We start from the raw sequence: 15,946 nt of genomic DNA on the forward strand, positions 1-15,946 counted from the left end.
GTATATATATTTACTTCCTGTTCATTCTATTACAAAATGACTCCACACCAGGTTATTGCTGCCGGCAAACCGTTCCAAAGTAATCAACTTGCACCTCACATGCTGACTACGCAGGGTAAACAAGTACTTCAGGGTCAAGCTGGTAAGTTCATTTATTAATTTTTACTTGTGCAATAATCTAGTATTCAGGGACTAGCACCATTTAGCTGCCATTATGGTGTATCTTACGTCACGTATTGTCTGTCTCTTGATAACAAATTGTATTGAGTTTTAACTACGAATTAACATACATAAAATGATCTAATAAAAATAAATTTAAAGTGGTCTGCGGTCTACAAATTACAGTCAATATTCTATTCTATTTTTTAATTCTATATATAAGACATAAAGATTTCTATATATAAGACAAAGATAAGGCTATATGACCACTGCAAAAGACTAAAGTGGACATCATCTTTGTGACTATAGATTTTAATATTAATATGGGGTAGGAATATCACATATGTTAATTTTTTTAGTCTTTCCAGCTTGCCATCTGATTTGACATATAAATATTGGTATCTCATTAAGTATAATGATTTTATTTTTAATTTAATTCTAGATAATCATAATCTAATTTTATTATATTGGATATGTTGACCGCTTTCCAACTACAGTAAATATTTTTTTTATATTAGTTAAACAAATTACTGATAAATGAAATGACGTCTATTAAATATGATTATATTATATACCTTAAATGTGCAATTTTTAATGCTATATTTCATATGAAGTATTCCCCTTGCCTTTCCTCATATCTACCTTAGATTTAAAAATATATTTACCATCACATTTGCATATTCACACTTATTGTTTATGAAAATAATACATATCTATGCAATTAATAATATTTGTGTAATATTTTTACATCATGTCATTTTTATGTACCTTTTACACACAAGCTTTTAGATCTTATTTTGAGAAAATATAGCGAATACAAATATAATTCATTCCTAACTTATTTCCCTTGGGACAATTGATTTAAAGCGCTGTAACAACTGTATTAACATAATAAAAAATCTGAATTAAACTTTGTCATTAAACCAGATCATCACAAAAATATTTAAAACTTAAAAATATTTTCTATGGAATAAGGGCTACGAACTTCAACACTATTTAGTTTTTCAGTAAATTTTGCAGGTCTCACTACATATCAGGAGCAAGGTTTATACATTTTTAAGACTGAATTGTTATATTTGTTTCCGGTCTCGTGATTGGATTACGTGAATGTGACTTTATTTTTGGGGGACATATTTTTTTCTTTGTTTAAATTTAATTTAATTGGCATTTCGTCTGGGATTCATTTAAAGCTTTTTTGAAGTCTTTAGATATAACTGTACAAAAATAAGCAGCCATTCGCTTTTTAAAATATCATTTTTCACATTATCCATTGCAAGTGCAGCTTATTATTGTTTAGCTTTAACGCATTTCAATCATATCGTTGCACGTAACACTTGATGGAAACTTAACCTATTTTCACCGACGCAAACGTAAAATGAGATCTCAATTACTATTAAAAATTAAAGTCAGCATAGCACATGTGAATATAAAAATATATACATACGTATATTAAAAAATATTAAAGGTCAGTAGAGTATTATTGTTAAGATCTAAAACATAATAATTTATATACACTGTACACTAGTTTGAAAGCACATTGACAAGTTTTTTTTATGGTTATGGCATGATATATGTATATGTACATTTGTAACACACTTTAGAAAATACATTGGAAGAGTTAATTCCTTTACAATTATTCCGAATGCTAAATATACATAGATATTAAACGACAGTTATTACTTTGAAATTCTTTTTGATACATTCAATGCATGAGTTATTTGTTAATGCACTTTTACTAAACTATTTATAAACGTCGTTTTGAAAAATTACTAACCTGGTGCAGTACCATATCGTACTGGTATCCAATATTAGTCTTATATTAAAGAAGATATAGTTCATAATAGCACGGTCTGGGTTATAGGTATATAATACATTACAATGTTGTTACATTACAAAAATAATAAATTTGCACTCTAATACTAATTTAGATTTTTGAAGTCTAAACAGCTTTTTGTCGTTTTACTAAATGGTGTGGTTTTTATAACAACGGCTACCATGTGAGCTGCCATTTGCACTCAGAGTATATATAGTCCACACCGCAATATTTGTCATTGGGCTAATTTAAATAAACAAATAACTGGCTGGTATTGACTAAGAATTAAATAAAGAAATCTAATCTCTATCATATACTGAATAATTATATATGTATATTTGGTTTGATTTCAATGCATGAGCAGCGAGGGATTCGTCGATTGTCTAGTTTCAACTCAATTTTAATATCTACCTAGTAAGCTTCGTAATGTGTGGTTTGTGTAATCTAATTTTACATATGAAAAAAATTTCAAACAGCTCCATTCCCTGGATACACCACAATCCCAGCGATACCGACTACCCAGAATCAAACCTTCGTGTTCAGTCCTTTGGGTGTGATAAATTCGCAACCAAGCATCCTGCCAGCACATTCGCAGCCCACCGTCTCTGGAATAAGTCAGCAGCAGAAGCCGGCTGAAATGCACAAGGTAATCTTATAAGTACGCTTACATATATTACCAGTTATTTTTAGTTCAGGCGAAGGCATCAACAGTTGTTTTTGATTTGTATAAGATTAAATTCTTCAGCCATGCTTTCTGTCAATTCCTTTACATTGAAAGAATACTAAGTAAGTATTAAAAACAATATATAGTATTATAAGTAGTAAAATACCAAGGAATTGACAGAAAATCGGTTAAGTGTGAAACGAATTTATACTACAGGATGACTACACTTAATTTTGATTTTATTTATTTGATTTATTTTATATATTATAAAGTTAAACGAAATCGTGTTGTTGTAGGTAATGAGTGGTGGCAAAGTCACTGCTAACAAAGTGGGTACTGCTAATGGAGCCAACGCGCAGACTGTGCCCGTGCAGGCGCAGTGCGTGCAAGTCTCTCAGCCCGTGCTTAGTGCGCAACAACCGGCGCAGGCGCAGATCATTAGTCCACTACAGGTGTGTACTCACGTCATACTATTATTATACACATACTTATGTATATACATATTATTGAATAATTTTTTTATAATTATTGCAACACTAAATTTATTACATTTATATTTATTTATAATATAATTTTAAATTCTCATTTCATATTATCATTGAAAGATATGTATCTTTGTTTCTTATATTTAATTTTTTTTATTTTATCGTTGCATGTTATATATCAATTAAATCGCCAAATCATGATTGTATGTACAATATTTTCAGTATGTACGGTATTTTAAAATGGTGGAATAATAAAAATTTAAATAACTATGAAAGTATAATTGTAACACTTAAATAAATTTGTAATGTGCGCCTGTTGCGAATATGTCTCACAAAGCGAAGTGACTGCGTAATAAAGTTGTTTTATCTGTTTATTTTTTTGGACCACATTATCATCTTATAAATTTTAAAATATAGTTCTGCATTTTGTATGACAATAAGATGATTCTGTCTTGAGGTAAGATCAATAAATTTGAATCGTTCTATTTTTTCCTGTTGGTAAAATTTTTTAGCATTGAAGAAACCAGTCGGACTTTTTATTTAGATTATTCATAAATTTACTATCTAGTGTCATTGCCAACAAAAAAAACGAGTACATGAAGATATTCCAAAGAATGGAATAATTTAAATAACTCCTGTGTTTTGAATATAACAATAAATATATGAAAAATAACTTGTTATTTTTTATTTTCCATTGTATAGCATGCGAAAAGAATATAGATACATAATAGATACATGAATGTGATTTGATTGATATTAAAAATTTTAATTTTTATATCGTTTACTTTATTCGTGTTTATGTGATTTAAGCTGTTATTAGTTTTTATTTATCATTTTCTTTAGCTTTTATTAAAATATATTAATAAAATAAATACTTCTCTGTAACAAAAATACTTTGTGTCCAATAAGGCTTACTATAGATAATATACATATAGATAATTTGAAATATGTTAAATAATATTTCTTTACTTGTCTGTGTATTTATTTTAGAGAAATTATTTTCTCAATTCTCTATATCTGTTTTATTATACTTATGAATAAAAACATGGACAAATATAGGTACTGGAATTTAATATTTCAAATAATATAGCCGTGTTTGTACCAATATATAATAAAATTACTAGTTTTATATAGAAACTAACGCGAATAACGAGTGATCGAAGTGTTTTAATATTGGCACAGACTGGCGGTCAAACGATGCAGTTAGCGCCGTGGCAGTTCTCTGGGGCATTGCCGCAAGTCTGGACTGGGGGTCTCCAGACTGGTACTCTGCCTGCCGGCGGTCTTATTGCACCCAACCCTATCTTCATAAGGGGCACCCAGCCCGATGCTCAGCCCTCTATGTTTATTCAGCATTCACCGCAGAACACTTTACAGCATAACAGTTAGTATCTATAATTATTGTACTTTAATACATAGATGTTAAGATTTCATTTTGTTTACTAACTTATTTCTGCTTTTGTTGTACCTAGCGATTGTATATTTATTGCATACGCGAATTTTTTTCTAGATATTTCTGTATAAGTTATATAACATATACGCATGTTATACTATATATATCCATCAGATATGCACTTATGCTTTTCTTGTCGTATTGTATGCACTTAATTTTTTTTTAATAATTATTGTGATGTTGACATAATTATACAATTAACTATTGTTTTACAGATGCCAGCGTAGCATGCGCTACTGGTACGGTGACAAAACCTCGGGCTTCCGCGGATGCGATGACAAAACCGCCACGGCCGCTTTCCAACATACTGCCCTCTGCGGGAATAAGACCAGCTTCGTCTGTTTCTACCCAAACCAGTGCGAACCAGGCTCAAAATCAGGTATGTTTCAATAACCACCCATTATGACTATTAATTTAGTTTAAATTAAATATTTTTTTAATAATGTGTAACATTATGTAACTTGTAGGCGAAACATCGTGGAAAGCCTGGTGTACGGTCACCTGCACCCGCATCGAAGCAGGATGCCGCTAATCAGACGAATAAGATGCAGCATCAGATGCAACAACCTAAACAACAGTAATATATTTTTTATTATACTAATGGTATAAATTAATGTTAAACATAATTTATATTTTACGTACAACTGTGTTCAGGTTATTGGTGATGAATGCATCGGGGCAGATGATTACGAGCGTCCAAGACAAGCAAGCTATTAACAAAACTCTACAGCAGCAGGCGTTATTTCAACAACAAGCTTTACAGGTACAAAGATATCCTAAATAATAGTTTTTATTTATTTTCTTTAAGTACGTCTATTTTATCTGGATTATTTCAATCTTTTTAAGATTTCAATAATCCAGATTAAATAGACGCCCTGCTAATTGCGTCTCACGTCACCTTTCATATTCAGGTGAAATAAAGTGGAAATGAGTTCCTCATTCTGCACAACTTTTAATTTCATTAAATGTCGTTTTTAGTAATATAGTACCTAGTATAATAATAATAATAAATGGACACTGTTAATTTTTGCATGCCAGTTTCTGGTGAAAAATGTGATACATAAATTATAATTTTTACAATCCTGTAAACCACTTTTCAGGCAAAATAAAGATATTTGTATTTGTATTTAGTATCTAGTAAACATATAGATTTATAAATGGAACACTTGCTATAATGCCTTGTTTATCTTACATTCGGTTATTATAGGTTTTAAAATTAATTTCTTCAATAATTACATTTTTAATTAATTTCTTATAGATATCTGTTTTTGATTTATTATTTTCCTGTTACATTAGCAACAACAACAACAGCAACAACAGCAGCAGCAACAACAACAACAACAACAACAGCAGCAACAATTACTGCACCAACAACAACAACAGCAAACACAACAAATTGTTCAACATTACCAACAAGGTGAATTAGTCTATTATATTACAATTATTGTCCGATATACAATTGTATAATAAGTTACACAAGTAAATAATTATTTACCTGTGTAACTTAACAATGAAATGAACTTGGGTTTCTCTCTTGTTAGGACGTCGCTAATACTTGTATATTTTATTATTAATATTATAAATGCGAAGGTTTGTAAGTATGGAAGTTTTTGAAAGAGTAACTCTTTAAAAAACTACTTAACGGATTTTAATGAAACTGTACTGTAATATAGCATGTGTATTACAATAACACATATGTTACATTTTTTTATTCCAATTTATGGCGGCTGAAATCGCGAGCACAGCTAGAAGTTGTATAAAAATTGTTATAATTCCATTTTAATATCCATTAGGAATGGCGTTGGGTATGCAACAAGGGGCTCTACCAGTGGGGTCGGTGGCTCAGTCCTTGCCTATGACTGGGATGCCGCAAACTATATCGATGGTGCAACAAATACATCCGGTAAGTAAGAATGATCACATCTCTTTCAATCATAATTAAAGTACTCTATCCGAAATGTATTACTTGTTCACCGGACGATAATATGTTATAAATATGCCTTGCAAAGTAACTTATAATTGTACAATTTTTTCTTTTTGCTTTATTTTTATTCACTTGTTCCTCTTTATATAGCTTGGTGGTATGGCGCAACCTGGTACCCTGGTGGGTCAAATTAATGCTGCGCAACAACCGCAAAACGCATCCCTGGCTCAAGTACAAACGTTGCAGCAGCAGCCCCAAGTATGTTTTTAACCAGAAACTTATGATATTCTTTATTGCACCTTTAAATACAGTAAACTTAATTATATACAAAGTGAGCAAAGATGAACTTATCTCTAAAAGAGATCTCTACCAGTCAACCCAACATAGAAGTATAGTTATTAGTAAGTGGGTAACACTAGTGCAACTACCAATATAATAAAATGCCAAAATTTGATTTGATTTGATTTTATTATCCATCTTTATAAACTTAGTCTTTAGCTTTAAATCTCGCGTCACGATGTTTGTTAGGGTTGTACTCCGATTATTCTCGGCTGTTTAAATGAATTGCGTAATTTAGTCCAATTAAATAAGTTAAATAGTTTTTATTTCAATAATTAAGTTATAATATTATTGTATATTGAAAAGTAAGTTTTAATCAAAATAACGTTCTCTGATGCAGCTAGTATAAAAAATACAGGAGATAATTGAATGAAACGTTATCCAATGCCGCTTTTGGATTTAATTAATTTATTAACTATTTATCGCTTTAGACGCTGGTAGGAAGCGGTCTAGTCCAGACTTCAGTGGGCATGGCAGTACAACAACAACCACCAATGAACCATACTACACCTATGCAACCGGTTAGTACACAATTATGCTGCTGTTCAATATAAATTATTACAGGTGACTAATAATGTATAATATTTCCAGTACAATAGTACCTGTCGAATATTGCAATATTCTAACTTAAAAGAAAGTGTAATTGCATTTGTATAACTCAGTAGTATATTTGCCAAGAGCTTGTCACCTACCTCTATAAAATGCTTATGAGTGAACTAAAAAGAGTGTGTGTGGTATTTGTACAAATAGAATGATAGTGTGCAAGTATGTGTACTTAGTATATTATACATATAGAATATGCTACATAACACTAAATAAAGAGTTACCGCACTAATATGGCTTTTATGTTGCACAGAACAAGTCTTAAAGAGTGTAATCCAACAGAAACAATAATTGGTATTAAGAAAATTGAACAACTATACTAATACTATCGATTTGGAATTTGGTAAAATAGATGTCCACTGCTTTCACCAAGACTTAATAAAACTCCATTAGTAAGAATCCTCTTCCCGTCCATCAAGATACATGTACTACGCATGCATACACCTACGCTAAACACGAAAGGTATATGCTGACGGGAATCCAGGGGAAAACAGTTAATTAGCTCATCGTAGCAAATCTACTAAGAATTAATCACCATGGGTTTCAAGGGAGCGTTTATGTAGTTGTAGATCTGAAATCGTGATAGCTGAGATCGTGGCTCTCCATATGTAGTACATAAATTCACATAAATTGCATTTAATCTTTTAATATTAGTGTACATTTCAGTTCCGGTATATAGTTGGTTCTTATTTTATTAAACAGTGTTATTTTTATAATATATTTTTGAATATAAAACTGCTTGTAATTAATAAACAGTTGTTCATTATATATTTTTTTAATACTGACCCTAATTTATTCTTTGCTACTGATAAAACAATGTTTCATTTAACTTATTATAGTTTCTTTGCCATATCAGGGCGGTAGTAGCTTTTTAATATTCCATTATATACAATCCTATTAAAAAGTACATAATAATATCTATATTATAATATAAACTTATAGGCTTGATATTTAAATATTTATAGTATATATTAAGTATAGTCTATATTCTGCTTTTATTCATATCCCCGAAAAGTACTTACTACTATATATGTTATAAAATTTATAGAGTAAATAAATAGGTACTTAATAATTATAATTAATACATTTTTGTTATATACCAAACCTGTTGTTCCTTATATATTTAATCAAATTCTCAATAAATATGTTTCGTTAGTTAAATGTCCATAGTCTAGTAAGTTGTTATATAGATGCCAATGACATATAACTTATATAAATTATTATAACTTATAATAGCCTAATAAGCCTCACATTATCTGACATCAAATATACCTTTAAAGTGAAGAATTTTAAAGTTAATATGTATCATATTATATTAATATTTTCCTGCCGGTCTACCTAAGTATAGTATAAGTATAAGATATACGTATACATGAATGTGTATAAGTATTATCGGATATCAAGTTGAGTGGTAGTAACGTTGGCAGCCGGGGCTCGCGCTTGAGGGTGCTTCGCTGCTGTCCGCGCCTCTTGTACAGGTCTCGCCGGCAATACTTCACCACGAGGTAGAAACTTAACAACAGCGTTCTTTCAATGTCACCATATATAGTTTTGTTACTTTCAAGATAAGACAAACCATAGCGTACTATATGCTAGTATATACATATGTAGTCCTTGAGTAATAGTCTCTATGTGTGGGTCTCTTTTTGCCAACAGGTGTATAATATAACAATCAAAAATATATTATATCTCAATATGAATTTCGTTGTATCAATATGTAAAATTTAATATCATACATTGTTATATTACATTACCACCGTTGTCATCTAAATATACTTTATTTTTCGCATTTCATAAACATATTGACTTATATAATTACGGTTGGAAAGATCTTTATAATTAAGAAATATGACAATTATTTCAGTGTTATTATATAGTACATTTTAGAGTACAAATATACGGTAATTTACTATTTTCAAAATAGCCATTTTTATAGGCAATAACCCTGTTTACTGAAAAGATTAATAGTTTACTAGAAATAGCTAGATCTATCTACTAGAAACAACTGATATGATACTGACTAAATTGTGCATCGAAAAATTATCTATGTATGTAGTTAATAACATATTTATATGATTATCCATTTGCAATCATTTTCAAATCCACTTTCAATAATATACAAATTCCAATGTTGCTTTAAAGAAATCATAGTATTAACTTGAAAGTAACAAAATGATTTTTTATTTTAAATAATAATCATTGGTACCAAATTGATGTTGTTTTGTTTTTTTATTAATTGAAGAAATTATATGTACTTGTGGTCTGTAATGAAATGAAGTAATAGGAGGCGGTTTACCCTTTACTGGTGAAGGTATAGTTCGATTATAGAACCATGTGTAGTTTATAGTTAAATATGTTTTTAGAAAATGAAGGCTAAGCTAACATTTTAAAGGTAAATATAACCTATAATTATTACAGGATACGCAGAAAAATAGAATGTTATACAAGTAATAATTCCATAATTATTTTGCAAAACAATTATAAAATACTTTGTGTATTTATTAATTAATTATTTATTCCCTAATACTACTAAATATATTTGTAATAGGAAATGAAAAAATATTCTGTAGTGTTTGTATTTTATTCGTACCTGTAACTATTGGTTAACTTTCTTTAAAAAAATGAAGAAAATATATTTAATTTTTTAGTTGTTTACAACATTAGTATTATTTATAAATAATTGTGATTATCAAATAAATCTATATTCATTACCGACCTCGAGTAGTACCCCATCTTATTATATTATATTTAACATATTTTTTTATATGTCAATTAGGTAAAAATGAATATATTTTTATATGTTTAATATAGTCTTTTAGTATACCATTAATATTGCACGGACTACCTGAATATTTATATGTCATTTTGATAAAGCTATATTTTATGTTCTATGGTACATATAATAACTGAATACGAATAATATGTGTAACTGAAAATGCATGTTTTTTGTAACGTAGTAGTAGTAGAAGTTATAGAAGTATTGTTCTGTCTCTATTCAGTATACAGAGTAGTTATCTGTATATTAGCATGTATTTGTGCGTTTTCTATAGTATAATCTGAATGTTAATGAATGAATATGAATATAGCAAAAGTTTCCATTATTTTAGGATGTTTAGTTTCGTATGTTTTTATATTATATTTGATATATTAAATCAGTAGAGTGATATTGTTTAATATGACCTTATCTATGCTAAATTCAACTTCCTTGCAACAGATTCTTTTGTTTGTGTCCCATATGTATAATATGTTTGAAATTAAATAAATTTTGAATATATCGTCAGAATTCTGTTTCGGTTTTTATGTAGAATTGGGTTATTTGTTTGCTCTTATTTATTTTAAGATGTAGCATATTACAGTCACTATATTATAATAAAGTAATTTTGTTGACCGTTCCTAATACGGAAGTATTAGTTATTTTTTTATAATATAATATAAATATTCTTGGTCATCTTTTTTAAATAAAGATAAGTATTTAAGATTTCAAAGTAAATAATTAATTTAAGAACAGAATTGTTTACATATTAACCCCTTATATTTGACTATGATGATGATGATGATGAGATGTTACCTAAGCATTTATAATTATCTTGTAAACTTGAACATTTAAATTTACTTATGTATAGTTTTGATTATATAAATATATCCGTATATTTGAATTGTAGATATTGCATGTTAAGTTTTGTAATTGTAATTGAGTGATTGTATGTCTAAGGAACATAAAAATGCATGTAGTTGCAGTGCAAATGATTGAAAATTTAGTATTGCATGTGTTTGACTTGTTTGTAAATGTAATGATAGTTAAGATATTTTATTTATATAAGTTTTTGATTTATATAATTCAAGGTTTCTGATTAACAAAATATGAATTCGTATTATTTGTGTTAATTTAAAATCATAATGCAACTGATTTTGAACTTATTCGCAAGCAACATGCTTGCTTAAGAGGTAAAAGCTGTAAAGACATTCTGACAATACTATTGAATCGTTAAAACATAATACAATATATTGATACTAAAATATTTTGGTATAGGTGTCAGCGAATAACATGAGTTCACCGCAGTTGACGTTGCAAGCGGCGCAGGGTACCGTGGGGTTGATCGCAGCGCCTGTACAAGGGTCCGTACTACCACTGCAACCGTCCACAGCACTGGTAGCACATGTTAAGACCGAAGATGACAAAGGACAACTAATGCCGCCCCCCGTAAGTGATTTACTATGTATAAATTTTTACCTATATTAATAAAAGTTTTTATGAACACTTTAAGATAATATAATTTAATTAATTAATTAATATTATATATACTTAGTATATCTGAAGTTCAAAAATTATCAATAGTAAATCGAAGGTAATGTACATAGTACAGGAAGAAATGGTATTCGTAATGAAATAATTTTATGTATTCTGATATATAAGCTGTATAACTGTACAGTTTTATCGAAATCGGTTCAGTAGATTTTGCGTGAAAGAGTAACAAACATCCATCCATACGTGTCTACATCCATCTATTCATATTCACAAACTTTCGCGTTTATAATATTAGGTAAGACAGCTAAATTAATGAAATAAATACTACAGCAGGCACCAGTAGTGCAACAGATCGCACCACAACAGATGGTCGCACCGGAGGCATCGGCGGAATTACCAATTGCTAGTACACCTGCATTCACCTCGACTGCTTCCCTCCCAACGCCGACCACAGTCAGTACCTCCACCACTGTCGATGCTGCTATATCTACCAGTACAGCTAACTTCGGTAAGTATCATACATCATGTCACATGAACTTTAATGTTAATTATTAATATTCTGAAGGGAATTATTAAATACCTACTCTTTATTGCACTTATCACTTAAAATAATATATAATTGTTTAAAATGTGAGAAAGATTGTCCTTATCTCTGCCTGCCAACCTAACGCTGAGACTTAGATGGTAATTGGCGGGGGCAGTGGTAGTGCACGAATGATAGACAGACAATATAAATATCTTATATATAAAATTCTCGTGTCACAGTTTTAGTTCCCATACTCCTCCGAAACGGCTTGACCGATTGTCATGAAATTTTGTGAGCGTATTGAGTAGATCTGAGAATCGGCCAACATCTATTTTTCATTCCCCTAAATGTTAGGGGTAGTCCACCCCTAATTTTTTTATTTTTATTTTAAGGCAAAACAACGTTTGCCGGGACAGCTAGTAATAAATATAGTTGAATATGGTTAAGAAATTATATAGTAAAATGAGATATAAATATATAGTTTAAATTAAATTAAGGTACGTATATATCTCATGATCCATACAGCGACATCTAGTTCCTAGCTATGTTTTAAGTGTTTGTGTTATAATTAAATATAAGCAAATAAAAACAGGAAGTCCTATAAATTGAAGTGCCTTCTTGTTAGGTCAACTGAGTTGACTTTAACTAGCTGCTGTAATAACTATACCTCCTATGTCCAGGTCCACCTACCCCAGTTGACACCTCAAAAGCAAGTCAGCCCAAGATTGAACCGGCTGGTAGTCCGCCGCGTGAGGCGACTCCAATATCCACGACGGCAACGGTGGCCACGTCGACTGCGCCAGTGCCCAGTAGCGCACAACAAACTACGCCAGTCGCTCCACAGGTAAAACTGGTAATGTCACCCATATATACGACTAGCTGTGCCCGCAACTTAGTCCTCGTTGAATAGTGGGCTTGACCAAATAAAGAAAAATATTGAATAAATCTAACCCAAAAAAAGTATCATCGATCTAGCTTCAAAAATTACGAATTTCCTTTTCTTTATTTATTACATTGGAATTTTAAAATACATCTACAACTCCTAATTTTTCACTCTTATTTTTAATTTATTAAGTTATATAGCAAAACAACATTTGCTGGGACAGCTAGTACTTTATCATTGTTATTGTTGTATTGTGATATGTGCTTAATACATTTTATATCTCTTATAGAACATATCTTAAACTATTTTACAAGTATGTCAGAGTATTTACTCCTGTAGCTATTGTATTATAAATATACAATTAATATATGCTTGCGATATATTCCATACACTTTATTTTTTATTTTAATTACAGATATGTAATTAGAACATGTTAGCCTGGTGATAGTTGTCAATTATCTCCACATCATATCTCATCTTATACTACACAGGTGGTGACAACTGTAGCCTCGTCAACAACATCTTCTGCTACAATGACGGCTGCAATTACAGCGCCTGTTTCCTCTGGTGGAACTTCTGCGCTTTTTAAAAGCACTCAGTGCACGCCCAGACATATTAGTCAAACAGCCACTCATGGTGAGTTCAGATCAACTAACAAAGTGGAAAATATTTTAATTAAAACTATTTATAACTAAGATTTTTTTTACGGTAATTATCTCAATTAACATTTTATTTTATTGATGCTTTTGTCAAATTCTTCAGACCTACATAGATCTATAGTGCTTGCCCTTCTAAGTTGGCTACCTAGACTATCCAGGAACAAGAATTGAAAGATATTTTTAGGAGTGATGGTTTTTATCTCCTCAGGGTACAACCACATAAGATGTGTAGTGGCGTTTTCTCTTCAGCTTCACAAAATCTGCAGATGTTTGTTGAGTACAGACAGTCAGCATTATTACTCACACTTATTTTAGCTGGCAAACAGCTTGTTTTTTTAAGATATGTTTCGTTATAAAGGTGAGGAATGTAGTGAAATTACATAATCCGAAAGCATGACTTCTTAGTCCTCCGAAATGGCAACACGTGATTACCACAATGGTCACATGATAACGTGTTGTCTGAGGTACTGCTCATGTACATGGTACTTACCATCAGGTGGGCCGACAGCTTATTTGCCTTAGCAGTTAAATAGAAAAAATGTGTATTATGTAAAGTGAGATTATAAAGACATAAATTAGAAGGACAGATTTCATAGGATGTAATAAATCTGTCCCCATCTGTCTGTGTTTATATTTATTGTAAGAAAAATATTATTTGTTGTAGTTTATAATTGTATATATATCTATATTGTATAAACAATTTCATATATTGTTACTATTCGAACAGACAAAGGCCTACCGAAAGCAATGGTTAAGCCGAACATACTGACCCACGTGATCGAGGGCTACGTGATACAGGAAGCCGGCGAACCGTTTGCTGTGAGTTTGTTTTACCTTAATCCGACTTTAAAGAGAAATAAGCATATTTAACTTATTTTGTGGTATAAAATTACAAATTACTCTTATTCTCACTTTTATCCTCATTTGATAATGGATTGAGTATCCTTTTAATTTGGTTTAATACTAAATTATGATTGAATTTGGTTTTTTGTTATTTTAAATCATTATTTATCACTTTATTGTCTAAATTCCTGACGTACCTTGCTTCATCTTCAAGTATTTTATTCATTTCCAAAATGAATATTACTACTTACGTAAGAGACGTAAGTAGTTAAATAATATTGATTATTGTACTGTACTTTAGTATAATGTTAGTAATATTACCATCTATTTTAGGTGAATCGTCCCCTGCGAGAATGGGTGGCTGGTGGAGATAAAGAACAGGATAAGGAGAACAAACTGCCGTCTGTAGAAGAACCTCCACGTAATGATATATTTTTTTAAACTTATTAATTACAGATCTTTTGTATATTTCATGAAAATTTAATAGAAAATATTTCAATAGTTTGGTTTGGTTTTTAATACAATGTGTTTTTTCTAAGGAATTATAATAGAATTGTGCACTCGCCTGCACTAACGCTACGCGGCGGGGTACCAGTGGAGGACGATACAATTAACATGAGGTCTGGTCAGTTAGCCCATCGTGACTAATTCACCATGATTTATCATGATGGCTACGGCGTGGAGGGCAACCTGACAGATTACATTGCTAGCAATGTTGTTAACAGTCTACATTACTGACAATCGCTTTCCCCAAACACAATGTTGTTTAATATCAGATGTATATATTAGGTGAATTTATACAGGTAAGAAGCAAAAGATGGAATCGAGCGTAAGTCTACCTCGAATCAGCTCAAGTATGGAGAGCAGCAGCGAGACTCAAAACTCGTCTGTGAAGCCGGAGGGAGCGGCCGCCGCGGAATCAGCCGATACTGCCACAGACGGTGATTCTGCCACACAACCAAAACTACCCAACGTTAACAAGTGGACTGTATGTAATCTATTTATAACAATTGCTATTCTAAAACATGTCTAATTTTAATACAATATTCTCTTATCTCTTATCTTAATATCAAATTTCATTACAAAGCTGTTGAAACAGTAAAGCAGAAATGCTTTCGTATTTTAAATATAGGTAGATGTATGCATTATAAAGAAAAAGAAATGTTGGTGGATGTTTGTTTATAACTAGACAATATACTGTTATAAGAACAAACTTTCTTTTTACCACATAGGTAGCAAATGCGGCCCGTCTGATGGTAAATGGTTACCGTAGCCTATGGACGCCTGAAACAACAGGAGTGTCACGTGCCCGTTGCTGACTTTTAAGAAGCTTTTGTTATAAAAAGACT

General features: G+C 30.9%; 1 protein-coding gene across 3 annotated transcripts in view; it reads left to right on the plus strand.

Annotated features, from left to right (window-relative positions):
- LOC131841695 (uncharacterized) overlaps nt 1-15,946 on the plus strand; it is a 41,048-nt gene that overhangs the window by 22,308 nt on the left and 2,794 nt on the right. For 2 of the 3 annotated variants that reach the window (XM_059190015.1, XM_059190020.1), the window contains 18 exons: nt 52-142; nt 2,449-2,618; nt 2,933-3,088; nt 4,304-4,505; nt 4,790-4,953; nt 5,042-5,151; nt 5,229-5,337; nt 5,871-5,991; nt 6,368-6,477; nt 6,649-6,756; nt 7,269-7,358; nt 11,471-11,641; nt 12,017-12,194; nt 12,893-13,065; nt 13,587-13,731; nt 14,482-14,573; nt 14,931-15,018; nt 15,401-15,585. In XM_059190015.1, coding sequence (XP_059045998.1) covers nt 52-142; nt 2,449-2,618; nt 2,933-3,088; nt 4,304-4,505; nt 4,790-4,953; nt 5,042-5,151; nt 5,229-5,337; nt 5,871-5,991; nt 6,368-6,477; nt 6,649-6,756; nt 7,269-7,358; nt 11,471-11,641; nt 12,017-12,194; nt 12,893-13,065; nt 13,587-13,731; nt 14,482-14,573; nt 14,931-15,018; nt 15,401-15,585 — 2,463 coding nt within the window. The remainder of the gene's footprint in view (nt 1-51; nt 143-2,448; nt 2,619-2,932; nt 3,089-4,303; nt 4,506-4,789; nt 4,954-5,041; nt 5,152-5,228; nt 5,338-5,870; nt 5,992-6,367; nt 6,478-6,648; nt 6,757-7,268; nt 7,359-11,470; nt 11,642-12,016; nt 12,195-12,892; nt 13,066-13,586; nt 13,732-14,481; nt 14,574-14,930; nt 15,019-15,400; nt 15,586-15,946) is intronic. The other variant, XM_059190018.1, reaches the window with a different exon arrangement.

This window comes from Achroia grisella, unplaced genomic scaffold (genome assembly GCF_030625045.1).
Source record: "Achroia grisella isolate CSIRO2021 unplaced genomic scaffold, CSIRO_AGI_Agris_v1 utg1064, whole genome shotgun sequence".
Lineage (NCBI taxonomy): Eukaryota > Metazoa > Arthropoda > Insecta > Lepidoptera > Pyralidae > Achroia > Achroia grisella.